Source organism: Pezoporus wallicus, unplaced genomic scaffold, assembly GCF_028554395.1.
Source record: "Pezoporus wallicus isolate ANWC-B61680 ecotype Strahan unplaced genomic scaffold, APGP_CSIRO_Pwel_v1 contig_13458, whole genome shotgun sequence".
Taxonomy (NCBI): Eukaryota; Metazoa; Chordata; class Aves; order Psittaciformes; family Psittacidae; genus Pezoporus; species Pezoporus wallicus.
This window is the reverse complement of record NW_026635549.1, coordinates 781,902-801,242: the sequence shown is the minus strand read 5'-3', so window position 1 is coordinate 801,242 and position 19,341 is coordinate 781,902. Positions and strand designations below refer to the sequence as shown.

The following is a 19,341-nucleotide window of genomic DNA, read 5'->3' as shown; positions in this document are numbered from 1 at the left end:
TGTGGTCTAACATTTTATGTAGTGCTAATAAGGTACTTGCTAGACTTTTGTCTAAGTTGCTCTTTTAAGGCAAATGTGGAAGCACTGGAGAGCATGAAAAAGAAAATGAAAAAATAATCCTTCCCAAAACAGTCTAAAGGACCTCAATCTACTCCATTTGCTGAAAGGGTGAAGGTGATTTGATTACTGGGCTTGTGTTCCTGCATCAAGAGAAGATATGAAAGGGTTTTCCAGCTTGCTGGAATGGCTGGCAGCAGAAATTAGATAAGACAACACCACTTAGCTGTGAGGATAAACATTAGAGCACCTTACCAGCTCTTAAAATGAGATTTGATAACCTTCTTTAAAAATCTTCCTTAAATATGGCATCTGGGAGACGTCCTGAACCCTGTTCTTGCCTGGGTCCCTCTGCTTGGTTCATTCTGACTTTGCTTTCAATGAAAATACGTGTTATAGTAACTCATTTTACAGGTTGTAATCAAAACATGGTAAGAAGATAGTGTTGCTTTCCACACACTCCTAATGCTTCCTGGTCAATATGAAGATAATGCTTCTCATCATAGTCTTAATGACTTGTAGTCAGTAGCTATAATTAAATCTTCATATGTATGTATATATATATATATGCATGAAGATCTATAAAATATATATGGATGTATATAATACTGAATCTCTAGAAAAGATAGAAAAACATCAGGTCTTTGTTTTTTTCATATTACAAAATTGTGCGTACCTAATGAGAACATTAAGTACCAGATTTAAAACTAAGAATCTGTGTTTTCTGACATAGTGCATGATTATACTGCATAAATGTATAATTATAAATATTATGCATTTATGTAGGATAAATATACCAACAGATGTTAAACACAATAGTGTGAATACTATTATATCATGAATAGCTATTGTCAGAACCAGAACAGATTAGGTGGGTCTGTGATACTGTGATACCGTGATACCGGGCGGTACTCTTCGGTCCTTAAACCTCATATTTTAAGAATATCCAGTTGATCACAAGGTTCAGGAAGGATTATTTTCCTCCTATGATGCAGATGAGTATTCTTTTCCCTTTTCTTAAAACATCAGCATAGGATGCAGCTGGAGAAGACATGCCAGACTGAGGGGTTTCGAGAATCCTCTGCTTTAAATGCTTGGCTGGTACTTCTAGACAGCTGGTGAGGATTAAATTTGCCATGAGAATTGGAGACAAGGATGAATTTTCCACAAGTCAGATTAGAAGGAACCTTGGGATTTTTTCACTTTTTGTTATAGCTTGGAGCATGGATCATTTCTCACCTCATCAATTCCCTGTTATTGTTGAAGCCCAAGGTAACACCTTGTTCTTTTTTAATCTCTGCTTATGGCACTTAATAATTTAGTTTTTCATGGGCTGAAATTATGTATTTTAGCCCAAATTACCGGGCTTAGTACAAGTTAAGTGGAAGAAAATTAATGTCATGTATTAAAGAGCTCAATCTGAGTGGTCTAATCATTCCTTCTGGTATTAAACATATAACTTTATCTTGGCAATTAATTTGGCCTCAAAACTCAGAAGTAGAAGGAATTCCAGAAAGTTTGTGGGAAGCTTTCCTGCAAACATTGAAATCAAAGTCTATTGTGTGACTGAGTTTGAAATCAGAAAGTTTGTCTAATGGTTTGTGTATATTTTTCTTTCAAATTTTCTATGTACTTAAATGTACTTAAAGCTGTAGGTTCAGAATATACCATACAATAATAACAACAATGTACTTAGAATTTGGAGGTCATTTTAGGGATAATTTGGGGCCAGCCCTGCTAAAAATGATTGAAGTACAACTAGCTATCTATTCCTGGTACACTGAGTGCCAGTTTGACCACTGTATATAGTGGAAACAGGGTAAGTTTTTGCATTGCTGTCTTTCTCTGCAATGACAGTACATAGTTATAATAGTTTTGGTGGGGAAATTATAACTAGATGATCTTAAGGTCCTTTCCAACCCTAACGATTCTATAATTATATGATAGCATGATATTAACCATGCTGTCTATGTCTACCCCATAAAGAAAACCTTCCAGAGGGGCTCCTTTGTTCCCAGGCTTGGTGACACATACTGCCTGACTCCTCAAGAGTCATACCCACAGTGCACAGCTGTATATCTTCTGGACCTGATGCATCTTCTTGTGGATAGTTATAAAATAACTACACCTTTCTTTATAGACTTTTTAGCACAAAATACCAGAGCATGCAGTGTTGCAGTCCAGCAGTCTGGTACTTCAGTAGAGAGCTGAGTCTGCGTGTGTGGTGTGCTCCAGCACATGGGATAAGATTGAGGACACGTCCTGCTGGCATAATGATGGTCTGAGCTGTCTGCAGCTAGAATTCAAATTTCAGTTCAAGGATAGCAAATAGGATTTTTTTTTTCCCCAAAATGCTGTGTGAGAACATATTTAGAAGCTTATAAAATCATTGTCTGGGACCAGCAAATGAGGAAAGGAATAAAGTTATTTGACAGTAGAGAAGCAGTCAGCATCCCTACTCAGATGCAAGGGACAAATAGCTGGGCAAGAAGCCACATTCAGAGGTTTCTGAGGTCATGTGGCTTTTATTTTTCTTTCCCAGTTCATAAACTAAATGTCGTATGAGAAATTCAGTTGTGGGCAGTTCCTAGTTCTCACAGAGTAGTGGCCATCATACATATTTTGTAAATATTTGTAAATATTTGTAAATATTTCTTGATCCTGTGTCACAGTGGCTGTAGTCAAAGTCCTTCACTCACTTTTGCTCCTATTCTCCATCAAGAAGACAAGTGCAGTTTGGGAAGTTAGCCCATTCTATGTCCGTTGTTTGATTGTGAACTTGCATGAAATAGCTTGCTCCAAAGTAAAGGATAATGTGTCTTGGAAAGGAAAGGCTGGAGTTCAGGCACCAGTGCCTTGTTTTGTTAGAAGATTGCAATGGTTTTGCAGAACCTTTAGCAAAACCAGTTCCATTTCAGGATCGACTTAAGGAAGTTGTACAGATCAATTGTAGTGTGATAAATAGAAATCACAGTATCTGTTCTTGACAGATATAATTTAACTAGAGGAGAACAAGAGTCAGTTTTAGTATTACCAGGATTTTAAGTTCCATCACTAGAGCACAAATGTAAGAGATATTGAAATGGTATAGTGAAAATTAATGAAATTTAGATTTCCTAGTTCTTGCTTAAATTTCTAGCTTAAACATCGAGCTTGATGTGTCCCAATAAGGACAGTTGGGCAAAACTAAACCTGCAGTAGGTTTCAAGCAAATGAATGTAAATATGAATTGTCAAAACCACCTCCATGTGCTGGACACACTGAAAAGTTGCAGAGCCTCTGGTTTTGTCCATAACATGGGTGGCTTTGATGACAGGCCCTTGGTGTTGCTTTGCCACCTCTTCCACCCCAGCGTCATCTTCCCTCTTGGAATAGATGCTCGGGTTGGTTATTTTTTTGAGTGGGAATAATTAGATGGCAGGAAGTCAGAAGAGGCTTTCTTTTGTTGTTTGAGCTGGGCAATAGGAAATTCTGAGGAGAGAAAGATCTCTAAAGCTTCCCATTCCTGCAGAGCATATACTGTCCCCTCTGCAAGTGAGCCACAGCATCGGCTTCTCTGCCAGATGTGGGCTTCACTCCAGCAGTCCTGAACCCTAGGAGCAGACAACAAAGTCTGCAACTCCTCTTTATTTCATATCTATGTTACTAGAGCTCCAGAAGGCAGGTGATGTGCATTCCCTCAGTCAAACGGGGAAAAAAAAGCCCTGAGAAAGGGACATTAAGCCTCATTCGGTATGAAAGAGTAAATATTTCTGAGGTGTGTATGGGAATTTAAGTCATAATCACTAACCTGTGTATTACTTTGGCAAGTCACAGCAAAGGTTTTTCACCAGCACCCAGTCCAAGACCAAAGATGAACGCAAGCTGGGATTTTGAATAGAAGCACCTTGTCTCATAGGCTCATGAGCCCCACGTCTTCCCAAGGTAGCTTGGATACCTGAAGGACCTCCTCAGAAAAGTACGGATCTCTGCCTAAGGCAGGGTGCTCGTATGAAATAAGTAGGTGGGCTTAGTGCAGCATCTAGTGGACAAATGTCCTCATCACAAAAAACCCTTGTGTTTCTGGCTGCCTGCTGCAGGAAGAATTAGCAAAGGACCGAAGGACCGTGGAGAAGTGCAAAATCCCCTTAAGCTGTAAGAGGCATCACTCTTCCTAACGAGGCACACTGGCTAAAAGAAGCAGCTCATCCTAATATTACCCATTTTATAAACGTGAAATAGATAAATAGGGAACTCGAGGCAACAAAGTGAATTAAATCACTGGTTACGTGATGTAGTAATGAGCTAAATCAGAAGCAGGAAATCTTCAGTTAAACTGCGATTTATGTCCTTAAGAATCTTCCTCAATGTCTGGTCCAATGACTTAAATGTGATGATGTGGAGACAGACATGGGTTTTACACTAAACTTGATTCTCCTGATTTCCTAGTGGGAAGGATGCAATGAGAAGGGTGTGTGATACCTACACATTCATTGAATAAATTATATAATTTATAAGATATTTTCTCTGTCTTAATTTTTTGATTGCATTTGAATTTAACTGGTTGTTAAGTTAATTAGAGAGATGGTGGGTTGAGAATCTGATGTGGTGGTGTCTAACAGCAAATAGGCAATCAGTATGATTTTCAAAACCAATAAGGATCCCGGCACTTCATTCTCGATAACATAAATGTGTCTAAACTAAATCAGAATTAGAAGCCTAGTATTGGCTTGTATTATAGATACTTTTCAAAGTCAAGTCTCACATTTTGAGGTACTTTAAAAAACTGGCCGTGTGTTCTTCACATTTTCATATTCTCCTATCTGGCTTTTCTTTATCAATTGCAAAAGGAGAACAGCATGTCTGCTAATCCATTTCTGAATCATTTTCTCAGATTTCAATGGATTAATTCACAGGAAGAAAATATGCCTGCTTCAACTGATAATAAATAGAAACTAAAAGAAATGAAAACAAATGCTTATTTACACAACAAAAGCAGAAAGTACTGGCCTTTGGAAAACATGTAAATATTTGCATTCAGTCTTTTGTAAAAAGTACAATATGGGGTAATGTGACATATTTATGAAGTTTGAGCTGTCATAAAAAGCAGCAGTTTCTCAGTTTAAGCTAAGTCATTACAGAAAAAGGTAGCCCTCCTTAACTCCTTAAAGTCTGGAGATGAATCACCAGTGCAATACACTTTTATTTCTTTAATTGGATGTAGCCTTTTTAGTAAGCCTAGGCTTAGCAGAAGTTGTCATGAGTCTGAATTTTAATACTTTTCTTTTTAAAAACAGAAATATATTCCTCTTAAAATCTTAACAAATCTGAGTTTTAAAAGTTGTAGGTTAAGTTTTATAGGTTTAAAAGGTTTAACAGCCCTACTGAGCACTGGGCCATTATGGACCAGTGCCTCCTTTGCCTCATGTCTTGTTTCGGGACGTGAAGTCACTCCTCATCAGGGCCCCAGGCACACACTGGACATCCTCACCGACTTACCCCAGCCTTGGGCATAGACATCAGCCAGAAAAGGGAACTTGACAGTGAAAACTTTAAGGAGGATAAGCTCCTTTCCTTCATCATCTCACCTGTGGGCAGAGCAGCAGGGAGTGATGTCCACTGGCTTATTTTGGTGCTTCCAGGGAGCAGAGTGCTGTTGTGGATGGTCTGATCAGGTTGCCCCTCTGGTTCCCTACCAACATATTTTTGATTCTGTGGCACTTATACCATTTTTCTTTTCTTATTTGCAACTTCACCATGCCGCAATCAGTTGTTTTTCTCATTTTCCTTTTCTCCTTTCAACCTTTCTTTCCCTGGGAGGGCTTTATGGTGCATTAACAGTAGGAGCATTTGTTTAAGGAGAGCAGGTGACCATGGCCACTTTTCATGATCTTTCTGGTTCTACAGATTCATTCTGGATTCCATTATCTTCTTAATCCAGCTTTTTCTAGACCATCAAAACTTTTGTTAAAATGCAGTGATCTCCATATAATTGTTTTTATTACATCAGACATGGCCATGACTACCATAGCTCTATGATAAAATGAATAGACGTATGAGTGAAGGGTACCCATGGACATAATTTCCTTCAGCTCTAGCAAAAGATTCAACATGTCTTCTTGTATCCAGGTTGGGATGTTATTGTTTGGATGGCTGGACAGCCAGATGAGTGACAAACTGGTTGAATAATCAGACTTAAAAGGTAGTGGTTATTGAGCCTGGTAACAAGTGGAGTACCACAGGAGTCTATACGGAGGCCTGTCCTCTTTATCAGTTGATCTTTATCAATGACCTGGAGATGAGAAGCACATGCTTGTCAAGTCAGTAGACACCATAGTCGGGGGATAAGTTAACATGTTTGAGGGCAGGGCTGGCATCCACGGGGACCTGGACAGTGTGAAGGATGAGGCCAACAGAAATTTCCTGAAATTCAACACATATGAACAGGAACAGAGCCAGGCTATCCAAGGAAGTAATTATCCTTCCCTTCTCAAAGCTTGTTAGACCACATGCATCTTCAAACACAAAGAAGATGTTGATAAATGCAAGCAAGTTTAGCACATGTCCACCAAGATTGTGAGAGCTGGAGTACTTTCTCATTAAGGAGAGACTGAAAGATCCAGGCTTGTTCATCCTTTAAAGGCATGGCTTCAAGGGGGACCTGATCACAGACCTTAATGACTAAGAGTTGGTCCACAAGGAGATAGAGCCAGGTTTTGCAGAGTGCCACATGTTGGAAAGATGAGAGGTAATTGGCATATATTGAAATGAGAGATGTTCAGAGTGGATATAATGAGAAACTTTCACCACTGCAACAACCAAGTAGTGGGCCCAGTTTCCCAGAGGGGCTGTGTAGTCTTTATCCTTGGAATTTTTCAAGACTTAGCTGGATAAACCCCTGAATGACCTCATCTGACTTCATAGTTGATCCTGCTTTGAGTGGGAGTTCGGACCAGAGACTGCCTAAGATCACTTCCAACATGAATTATCCTATGATCTAGATTTCTTCACATTAAATAATGCATCGCATAGAACATTTCCTGCTCCTAGTAAAAACAGCCTGGTCTTCTGTCTTCCTTCCTGTAAAAAAAAAAGAAGCATTTTTAGAACTGTCAGATTTTCTCATGGTATGAGAAATGTGTCTGCACTGAAAAGTGGCACTGTATTCCATTGTGCAAGATAGCTGTAAAAAACCTCTACAGAAACATCTAGTATCAGGAGTGCTCAGTTCACAAGAACTATGTTTTTTTGTCTTGAGATATTTTTCAGTTTATCTTTCTTTAGAACAGAGCATCGGAATTTAAAATTAACTCTCCTTTGGTTGTATGCTGGTTTTAACCCACGTAATTGCAGAGGAGTACTTTAAACTATGATCCACTTGCACCCTGGTCTCTCAAATAAGAGGAGCAGATCATGGGTAGAGTTTTCACTTCTGCTTAAACTCCTCTCTAAGATCAAGTTTCAACTGGTTGATATCTTTGCATCAACGCCTGCCCAAGAACAGCTGGTAGGAGACTCCAGATGGGCGTTTCTGGCTGTGATATTCATAATGGATCGGCAGCCACAGTAGTAGATAGAATTCTCCCACAGCTACCGAATCCTGTTCAGCTTCTCTTCTTTCTATGCTGGTGCCAAGATGTGATACAAGTTTCATGTTATTCTGGCAGAGACGAGATGTGCCAGCAGGGAGGGAAGAGGAAACTGCCTGGGATATGGAGGGAAGGGTACAGGTGGTAGGAGAGAACAGTTGACAGAGCCTCAGGATGCCAACCTACATTCACGTGGCTGTAACGTCACCTGCAGTTACAGCAGCCCTGCAAATAGATCTCTTCATTTAAAGGCAGCTCAGGTTTACAGGCGTAAAGAACTCCCAAATATGGGACAAGAAGTGGTGGGGAGCCTTAGGGGAATCAGTGCATCCTAGGAAAGTCATTTTTACCAGCAGCCAGAAATCCCGTGTGAATGTTAGGGGGAGGCTTAGCTGTGACTTTGTGATTCTGCCCTTGGTTGTAAGGCAGTTTCCCACTGTCTGGCTCTTGTCTGCTTTCCAGCATGTGCCTGGCCCAGCCTGCCTACAGCAATTTGGAGAATAGCACCCTTTAAAGCTAGACAGTACTTAATTTCAATCTGGCACTGATATGTGGAATATTAACACTAGTAATCCCCCTTAAATCCAAGAGAACATATGTTTGTCCCTGGTATGTTGATAGAGGATTTGACCGTGTGAAAATCCTTAAACTCCGAGGGGCTTCATACATGCTTTTTATTGATATTTGTTCTCATGTGCTAAATGGTTTAAATCTGTTGCTGCATATAAAGATGCAGCAAAATCGAAGCAATATATTGACTTTATCACTAGAAATATTCTTCAGAGAATGTAAAAGCATCCTCTTGTGAGGTACATATGCATATAAACATATAAATTATGTACTAATAGTTTGATTTCTTTATTAATTCTCTGCCATAGAATCATAGAATAGTTAGGGTTGGAAAAGACCTTAAGATCATCCAGTTCCAACCCCCCTGCCATGGGCAGGGACACCTCACATTAAACCATGCCACCCAAGGCTCTGTCCAGCCTGGCCTTGAACACTGCCAGGGATGGAGCATTCACAACTTCTTTCGGCAACCCATTCCAGTGCCTCACCACCCTCACAGGGAAGAACTTCTTCCTTATATCCAATCTAAGTTTCCCCTGTTTAAGTTTTAACCCATTTCCCCTTGTCCTATCACTACAGTCCCTCTCCAGCATCCTTATAGGCCCCCTTCAGATACTGGAAGGCTGCTATGAGGTCTCCACGCAGCCTTCTCTTCTCCAGGCTGAACAGCCCCAACTTTCTCAGCCTGTCTTCATACAGGAGGTGCTCCAGTCCCCTGATCATGCTCGTGGCCTCCTCTGGACTTGTTCCAACAGTTCCATGTCCTTTTTATGTTGAGGACACCAGAACTGCACACAATGCTCCAGGTGAGGTCTCACGAGAGCAGAGTAGAGGGGCAGGATCACCTCCTTCGACCTGCTGGTCACGCTCCTTTTGATGCAGCCCAGGATACGGTTGCTTTCTGGGCTGCAAGCACACACTGAATCCGGCTCATGTTCATTTTCTCATCAACCAACACCCCCAAGTCCTTCTCCACAGGGCTGCTCTGAATCTCTTCTCTGCCCAACCTGTAGCTGTGCCTGGGATTGCTCCGACCCAGCTGTAGGACCTTGCACTTGGCAGGGTTAAACTTCATGAGGTTGGCATCAGCCCACCTTACAAGCGTGTCGAGGTCCCTCTGGATGGCATTCCTTCCCTCCAGCCTTATCAACGGAACCACACAGCTTGGTGTCATCGGCAAACTTGCTGAGGGCGCACTCAATCCCACTGTCCATGTCAGCGACAAAGATGTTGAACAAGACCGGTCCCAACACCGATCTCATAACTACAAAATAACTTGTATGACACCAGAAACAAGCATAATTCCGGGTAAATAGATGTCTAAGTACTCCTTCAGGATATTTATGTAACTTTAGCTCCTTCCTATGGCTGAAAATGCAATAGTCTAAACCAGACACAACATTACATATACTTAGTAAAAGAGACTTAATTATAGGTTGTGGCTGGCTGGCAGTTTATATTATTCAGAAAAGTCATTTCACATTAAAGAACAGATTTTCAGTATTTCTGTATTTCTGTTAACCATCCAGAGTAAAACAAGCTGGTATATATATTCATGACCGAATGAATCTGTTTCTTTAAACACTGTAATTTTCAATAATACCTGCAGATTAATTTTTTAATTTTTAAGTTATATATGTATATATAGATACAGGTTTTTTTCCCAGCTCTTTGGGGAGGCCTTTGGAGAGGTATTGTCTTATATGATACAGTACATAACACATTGGTAGGAACCATTAAATAACAGCCAGAATTAATGTGATTGGGAGCGGAATCATGGGCCAGATATACACTTACATTCATTTTTGAGAAATGCAGGAATGAGAATGGCAAAAATAACCTGAAAGGGATATTTATCAGCAGACAAAGGTTTTTAAAACAATAATGTTGAAACAGAAGCAAAGATAATAATAACAAAACCTAAAGAGCAGAGTCCTACACATATATCCACATATATGTAAGGATTTGAACTCATGGTCAAGTCACCACAGATTAATGTGATGTCACACGTCTGTTGAGCAGGTGATTGGCTGTTCCTCTGCTCATCTGCTGCAGTAAATATGAGGTAATGCAATTAAACATCATTTCCAGTAAAAGAGGAGTTTGCCGTAGATTAAGAGCAAACATATGGACTGCTACCACAATTCATTTGAGGCAAAATCGATTGTTGAATTAAAGTAATTTGACAATTGATCTGGACATTGAGTGTCTCCAGACTTAAAATGTTAAAGCAGTCACAAGTACTCTTTGACAGACTACAGGCGAGTGGTCAGCAGTGGTGCTGAAGACAGCATTTGGTGTTCTAATGTCCCAGAGCAAGACTAGAGCCATGCCTTTCTGAGCAAAGGATTAGCGAGAAGCACTGTTCTCCAAATCTGTTAGTCCCATCATGCACATCTTTAGCTTCCCAGCCTATTCCATGGTCCTGGACCTCTGGGTGTATATATTGTTAAAATGTTAGTTCATTCTTTGACTGACTTTTGAAACCAACCATGTTGTGTTAGGTTTATGCTGGATCAGGTCCCTGATGGGACATCACCCTAGAAGTGCTAGAGAAGAAAGTGCACAGTCTAGAAACTACACAATTCTCCAGCACAATCTCAGAATGTTTTGTATCCTCAGACACAGATGTCACAGAAATGCAACACACATCTCTAGTGTCATGAAAAACCCAAGACCAGGTGCTGTGTTGTGTGAATGTGACCCATCTGCATTACAGGGGAAGTGTCTTGAATAGTTTCAGTGTGATATATGCTACATTTCTTAGCCTTAGATGGATGCAGTTGGACAGATAATTTCTTGGAATTGTCTAGAGTATGTCTAAGAATCATAAACTTCACCACAATCTTTTTCCATTTTACAGGCACCAAGTCTCACTTTGATTTAATTATTCCAAATTTAACCCGGAATATTTAGCTTCTTCCTAGAGCCAATGTGTAGATCAATACCTGGTAGCAGCAATGTGGCAACCATCCTACCTACAATTCACAGATATCTTAAGAACCTTCTGCGTGACCACAAGTCCATTGGCTCTTTCAGTGAATCCTTTCTAAATTGCAGAGTGTTTAATTTAATTACTTTCATACTCACTTATTCCATAGCAATACATTAGAAAGAAGAAAAGAGGACATAAAATTCTCTCAGTATTCCCTTAAAGGAATAATTTTCTTAACTGAAAAAAAATATATATATAGTGGAGACTTTCAATAATGTTGTTCTTTAGAATCGACCCTAATCTCCACCATGAAGTGATAAATAGGTGCTAAAGGCTAAATAGACTATCCTAGGAAAGTCTCCTTGGAAGTCATTTAACAGCTAATCATAACTTAAGATCAAACATTACCAGTTTCTCATGGGAAAGAAGCAGACATCTTGTCTCATTTTCCTATTGTGAAACCATTTTAGGAGTATGTCCAAATTCAAGGATTCTGCAAACGTCCCCTGACACTTCCTGATCTTGAGTTTATCTCAATTGGGTTCGGTCAATACCTATCACAAGGGCAACAGAGGCCTCACATACTTGGGAGAATTAGGGTACATTGTTGTCTTTCTGTTTCACTTTCCTGGTTATGGCACCTCCACTGCTGCAAAACAATTTTGTAATATGGTTAAGGGGGAAAAGGTATGGAGCTCTGGGGCAGCAGGGCATGTAAGCGGGCTCTGTTCAGTCCATACTAATTTCTTCAGTCTCCTTAAGCTCTACACTATACACCCGATGATACTTATCTATAACACTCAAGCATGAAGACAATCTGCAATAACTGTCCTGCAATTTTTAAGCAGCAATGTGAGTAAAGTCTACAGTTAGGCGGAATGATTTGGGCATTCACGGAGGCAGAGCTGGCACAACCTGCTTTCCATCTTAACACACTTTTCTGCACTCTAAGCTTCAGTCGTGCCTCAGAGGAATCACATTTCATAACAAGGATCTGAACGCTGTAAAAGGGTGCGATTGTGTCATGATACTGCTTGGAACCCATTTTTTCTTCTCGTGAATGAAAGAGTTTCCTTTCCAGAGTGGAAAAGAACACATGAATGTAGCAAAATGGTGACTCACAGCTGTAAAATTGCTCACATACATAACATTCATGAGCATGAAGGTCTGACTGCAGTCAGTGTGTGGCTGCGGGTCTTGTAGACATGCACAACCAGCCAACCACGGCACTGATAGTGCTTTTGCTGAGCATGAGCATAGGCATAGGCTGTAAAACCCACTCAAGCAGCAGTGCTAGGGTTTGAGTGACCAGCCCCTGACAAGTGATGGATTTTATGTCTATGTTGCTTTCAGTACTTGGCTTAGCTAGCTTATCTCCCCAGTTGGCAGAGTTTTGTTTGCACTGCAACCTGACTATAACTGCTACAACTGTATTTTCTAAGATTTTGTTAAAAGGTGCATTAAGTATTTCGGTCCAGACAATATGCAAATGAGAAGCAAAATGAGAGATTGTGGCTTTGCAGAGCTGGGAAGTGTGGTAGATAGACGAGGAGGGAAAAGGAAAGAAGGGGAGAAGAAGAATACAACTTCATCCCTTTTAAGAGAAAATGACAAAATTCTTCACCCATTTTCCAGATGAAGGGAAGAAATTGACAGTTTGCACTTTACAGGAAGCTTTTAAAATGACATGTTAAGTAAACAAAGTGACCTTAGAAATCCGGAAAGGAAGAGTGGCATTCTCTGTCTTTGCTGAGGTGGAGGAAGGAGCTGGAAGAGCCTGCCAGGGTTAATGAAGATCAAACAAGTCATTCCAGCCAACAAGATTGTTGTGTAGAAACCACATTAAACCACACAGACTTTTCTGTCACACAGCGAGCTGGCCAAGGCAATGGATGCTTGCTTATTTATTTGTTTATTTATTCAGTTTACAAGAGGCTCTGGTCAGCATACTCCCTTAGGGCACGTATAATAAAAACGGTACATCAATTAAACAGCGATGTTTACAGCATTGACAGAGTGCCTAACAAAGGACTTTGAATTACTTCAAGCCTGTCCCTTTGGAGAATACTCAGCTTGTAGCTCTCATGCATCTGTAAAGTTTGGAGGAGAAAAAGGCTGCATGAGTACGTGGGTGTACCTTCAAGCACAGCTGAAGGACAACAGGAGCTTCAGCTGTTGTCTTATAGCTGTAAGGAAAGTGAATTCTCCAGTTTGGAGCCCTACGTGAGATAAACCTGAGGTTCTTAAAGCTATTTATGTACCTACAATCACAAGTAGTCACAAGCGGGTGTTCTCACCTGCCCTGTTTTTTAGTTTTATTTTCAAACTTGCTCAGCCTACAAGTGCAAATCCCACGAGGTACCAGACTGCATCTCTCTGGCTTTAAAAATATGGGCCTTGGTAGACTACTGCTACAGCATTAGCAAGTCAGGAGAGAAACAGCCTCTGAGGTCTCTTTTATAGCTGTTTGGTTAAGCACACTTAGAGGTGAAGGTGCTATGTTTATTAAGGCTCTGCTGTGTAACAAGAATATGCCCTGAGGGTAATAAACTAAACAAACCTCACATACCACTCTGCTAACGTCAGCTCCCAGCCACGCAGCATGTCCCACGTGTGCCCTGTCCCTGTTTCCTACTTGTGTTGCCTATTTTCTCACCTTGTGAGGCCAATGCAGAGTTAGAATGGCCAGTGGCCATGAAAGGATAAACGCCACTCTCAGAACAGCTGTCCTGTTTCCCCAGTGGCAGATTTTGTAGTGTCGTGGTGGATCCAGCCAGGGTGTCCCATCTTGTAGTCCTTCAGTTTATGCGAGCTCAGTGGTCCCTGTACAAGAAAAGGTTTCTTTTCTTTCTTAAACCCCAGCTCTGTGCCAACAGGTCAACAGATCCACAGGAATACATGGAGGCCACAGGGAAGGGGCCTGTCTAGATGCATAAAGAGAAAGCAGAGAGACAAAACCTCATTAAACCTGACTGTAGACTCTTCTCCTTAGATATCCTGAGATAGAAAAGCCAGCATTATCCTAAAGGCTTAGTGATTTGGGGTGCCTCCTTTTTTGGATTTCCAACTTGAAATATCCCTAGTATTGGCTTTCACAACCAGCTGTGCACCCGTAGTTACAAGCAGAGTTACAGATGCTGTCAAAGTCAGACTTACAGATGTTCTGCACCTACAAAATCAGACCAAAAGCCTTTTGGCTCAGGCACCCTAAAGTCATGGGCTACTTCTGCACAAGGTTATATTAACATGGCTCAGTTTCTGCACCTGTAACACTGGATGGATGATGTTTAACTGCCTAGCTCAAAAGGGCTTTGCAAAGATCAATTAGCTAATGCCTATAAAGTGCCCTGCACGTATCCAGCACAACCGCTGTTGTGGAGTAGCACTACCCTTCCTCACCATGCTCAGTAGGAGCACTGTTGCTTTAAAAGGGAGCTTGTCCAAGCTCTCCTCCTCCACTGGATCTAAGATGGATGCTCCTGCTGCAGCACAGCCTGTAAGCAGACTTTGCCTAGCCTGCTTTTTTTGTTTTCCCTGGAAGCCTGCTCCAGACAAGTCAGCTGCAGAGCAGACTGAGCAGAAGCAGGAGGGCAGCTCTCCCCAGGTAAGCTAACCAACCACCACCACCAAGGTGCTCATCCGCACACCTGGATGGGGCAGCACCAGGGATGCCGATGAATTATGGTCCTCTCCGGCCGTGCCTCCAGCTGACTCACAACAGCTCTCAGCCAGGCAAGAGTCAAACAGCCCTCAGCCTGCGTTCTCTTACACTTCTTTCCTGGCTGACTGGTGCTAATTTAGGAGGACATAATAACAGGAGGACAGGGAGACTCCCGTTCCCACACCACAAACTGATCTCATGAACGTTACTTTGCATTAACATCACCTCCTGAACAACATGGGAGCTGCCTGTGGCACAGTGGTCCTGAGGCTATGATGGGACCCTGCAGCAGGCTTTCCACCCTGTAGTGTGGAGGTGGTCTTCAGGCACCAGAGAAAGTCAGGAGATTAGCTCAGAAGGGTTCTGCAGGCTCTCTTAGGCCTGCAGCCACTGGGAGCAGTTTAAGCTGTGTTGGCTCCTTTTGCTCAGAAGTGCATTGATATTCCACTAAGCTCCTACTCTTTGATGCATTAAAAATGTCAGCTTTAGAGGGCTGCAGTCTGTGCACTCCAATCACTCTTCAAAATCTAGCTTGATTTCATCTTATTCTTCCCATGGAGACCTTGGAGAAGACATTCCCTCTGTATAATGGTCCTTCACCCTGGATGGTGGAGCATTGGAGGTAGGAGATGTTCCTGACCAACACAGAGCTGGAAAGTGGTTTTCCTTAATGACTTCAATTTAAAGGTCTGTTTCACCTAGGCTGACAGATCCTGCTAGCACTCCCATAGCCCTGGGGACAGAGAGTGTTTGTGCAGTCCCAGCAGGGTGGAAAATCCCTGTCCTGACTTATGAAGCTATTTTTTCCCTTAGAAAAAGTGCTGTAAAGGGCCAGTGGTCAATACTCACTGGGAGCAGGATAGGACCATTGTCATCAGCCCTGTGCATCTCCCAGAAGACACTGCAGTGGAGGGTCGAGTGAGGACTGCGAGGATTGGAGTATCTATGCCATAAAAGCGCCTACTCCAGAAGCTCCTATGAATAACAGAATTGATAGGATTCCCAGGAAACCCGGGATTAAACTCTCTTCTCCTCCATCTCTTTTTTGTGACCTGCAGGCTTTGCAGTCTCTCTTTTAGAGCTGTGATGATGAGCATCAGCCCGTGGAGGCAGAGACAAGTTGTTGTCTTATATTAAAACCACAAATATTATTAATAATATAAATATAAAATACATATTATATATTATTATATAATTTATATTATAAATATAAAATACATTTTATAATATAAATATAAAATTTAATATAAATATTAAAACCACAAAAGCAACACTCTCCCAGCTTTCACTGAGTAACCTTTTAATTTCCTACTGTGAAAAACAGAGCAAGACCCACAGGAATCATTGAAAGGAGAAAAAGTCAGAGGCATTTTTCTCCAGTGAACCCCTTGCCATTGTTAGAGTGTCAGCTGGTGGCATCTCTGTGTGGTTTGCAGTCAAGGGCAGCCCCTTCTCCAAAAAGAAAAAGAGAAGCAGTGATGTTTTTCCCTTGTTGAAAATGGTTGTTTCCCAGATGTGGGATAGATGCATTTAACAGAGGTATCTGCAGTCTCTGTCCCCCAGATTACACTGTCAAGTTCATGTAAGGGGATCCTGTGTGCCTGCTGTGTGCAGGGGCAATGTACACGACCGGCCCTGAGTACCCTGTGCTTAGAAAAGCCAGCAAACAGAGAGCCGAAGCAGGTGCTGTCATACAGATGTTTCTGCTATAGGTTTGTTGGAGCATTGTTGGAAAATTTGCTGTAGGATTTAGCTGTGACCACCGTTGCATCTGCTATCTGCTGACCCTGGAATGAATGAAGTCTAAGGTCTGGCTTTTTCTTGGGGTTTTGGTTATTTGTTTTTTTTTTTGGTTGGTTGGTTGGTTTGCTTTTTTATGGCTTGAGAATTTCATAGCTGAAAAGCCATCAAATGCTAAAAGCTGTGAGGTTAGTGACATTTTCCAGATACGGACACAGAGTTTCCTGTTAAAAAATCTGAGGAAAATCAGTGACAATCTTCCTGACTGCTAAGGCCTGCAAGAAAACACTCATTTTATTGGGAGCTGGGCAAAAATGGATACTTTTATATAGAGAGAAATTAGGAAAAAAAAAAATCAAATGTCACGTTAATCAGGACTGCTTTCTCCATATATAAGGAAATATTTCTGAGTGAAAGAAAATCCTCACAGAGCTTCTAGCACACGTGGCAACAGCCTGGGCTCACCTCTGACACGAAATACGTGATTAGCACCCAGCCAGGATGCCTGCACCCTTAGCCATAGTAAATCTTAAGCATAATAATATGAAGCAAGTAATGTAAGACTTTACAAAATAGGGTTTCATTTTAGGCTGTGTCCATCTACTTATCTATTTATTTTTGTCTGCCTCAGATGATAGCTTTGTTTAATGACTTTTCTTCAATCAAGGTATCAGACTTGCTTGCAAAAAGCTAGTAATGTTGTGAAAAATTTATCTCTCCAAAGTGCCAGAAAGCCCAACCTTCTCATGAATTGTGATGCATCATCAGTTTTATTTTTACTTCTGCTTTCATCAAGTACTTTTCCTTTAGACCTATAATTCCACTCTAAATAGTAGTACCATATGACACAAGAAGTGAAGGCTGGTTTCTGGTGTTTCCTCTCTGGAGCTGCCAGCAGCAATCTCAACTTCTGACTCCTACAGATGATTCTACAGGCACTGGCCTTGCAATAAAAACAAATTAATGTCAGGCCTTTATAAGACACTTTCAGGAAATGGTCAAGATAATAATGATAATAATAGTAGTAGTAGTATTAGTAGTAACAATGACAATAATAATAATGATGGTTAAGGTTTTTTTACTTAGTTTTTTATTTGATTTTGATTGTGTTACTTCTTCTGTCTCCTAACTTTTATTTAGATCATAACAGCATTTCACACAGGACTCTTTAAAGAGATAGACTCCTTATTTTCCTTCAGCCAGATATAGTCCTTATTGACTTCTCACCTGTATGGGCCATGAATGATCACCAAAATTTGAATTCCATATGATCCAGAGGCAATGAGGCCAAAGCACTGTATTTATCTTAGTAACCAGAGACACAGCTCTTGAAAGTGGCCTCCCCCTTTGAACTCTTTTGAGGGATGTAAATCTATGCCTCAACTGGTCTAAATCCCAGGGAGAATTGCTTCCAAGTACTTTTTATTGAAGCCCATATCCTGGAGGAATGGGCTTGTTCTCAGAGGAATAGCACTTGTAAAGTTCAACCTAAATAGATGGCCGGAAAGCAATAGCATGAGATACAAATGTGAACTGTTGCATGTAGGAAGAGATATCCAATTACACGAATACCAAATGTGTATTGATTAGACAGGCAGCAGAGAAGAATGGGGTTGAGTAGAAATGAATCCCAGAGTGATTCTCAGTGGAAAATGTGAGGCTATTGCAAAGCTAATGTAAAATCTTGGGCTATATTTAGAGAATTACTGTAAGTGAGAGATGGAAAGAATTATTCTGCTGGGCAAAGTCACCATTTGGATGCACACTTTGAGAAGAATGTAGAGATTTCAGAGGAAAAGACCAAGGACATTTAGGATTTTATATTGTATGAGCTACGGTGAAGTTTGAAAAAATTAAGTAGAACAAGTTGGGATAAACAATGACTGTCTTCAAATATATAAAAGCTGTGGTTATAGCAATGACTGAGATCGATTAGGCTACAATTTTTCATTATGGAAAAGACACCAGTTGGAGAAGATGCAGAATCAGTTTATAAAATCGTAAGTGACATGGAGAGGATGAATAGAAGTTGACTCTTCCTTGTTTCTTCCATTGCAGCATTTTGAGACAGCTGTTAAAGATACAAGGAGCAAGATTAAAAATAAATAGAAGAGAGACTGATAAAATCACAGAATGGTTTTGGTTGAAGGGACTTTAAACTCGTCCGGTTCCAGCCCCCTGCCACGGGCAGGGACAACTTATAGTAGACCAGGTTGCTCCAAGCCCCTGTGTCCAACCTGGCCTTGAACACTGCCAGTGATGGGGCAGCCACAGCTTCTCTGGGCACCCTGTGCCAGCGCCTCAGCACCCTCACAGGGAAGAGCTTCTGCCGAAGAGCTCATCTCAGTCTCCCCTCTGTCAGGTTAAAGCCATTTTCCTTGTCCTGTCCCTACAGGCCCTTGTCCAAAGCCTCTCTCCAGGTTTCTTGTCAGCCCCTTTAGGCACTGGGAGCTGCTCTAAGGTTCCCCTGAAGCCTTGTCTTCTCCAGGCTGAGCAACTCCAACACCCTCAGCCTGTCTTCAAGGCCTGAGGAATTTCTCACCAATTCACATGGATGCAAGGGGAGACTGGAAAATTAATGAAAAATTGCTACTAATTATTGTGCTTCCTACTGGGGAAGTTCCAAGTGCACACAGCAGAAAGAGCACGCATGCAGAGCTGGTGACCATGTGTAGGACTGTGACCAAGCTTATACGTCCATTTAAGGCTTACAGCAAATATGTGTATGGTGCAATAACTTCAATGCATACTGACATAACTGAGTTAGACAGCTTAGTGCTAGCAAGAGTGTAGTAACACAAGATTTGGTG

General features: G+C 41.3%; 1 protein-coding gene across 10 annotated transcripts in view; it reads left to right on the top strand.

Moving 5' to 3' along the window:
- DLG2 (discs large MAGUK scaffold protein 2) overlaps window positions 1-19,341 on the top strand; it is a 995,744-nt gene that overhangs the window by 344,894 nt on the left and 631,509 nt on the right. The window contains exon 1 of one of the 10 annotated variants that reach the window (XM_057396724.1): window positions 14,585-14,734. The exons of the other annotated variants lie outside the window; for them this stretch is intronic. Within the exon in view, the coding sequence (XP_057252707.1) occupies window positions 14,600-14,734 (135 nt within the window). The 5' untranslated portion in view covers window positions 14,585-14,599. Of the gene's footprint in view, window positions 1-14,584; window positions 14,735-19,341 lie in introns of those variants that run through there. 10 annotated transcript variants of the gene reach the window in all.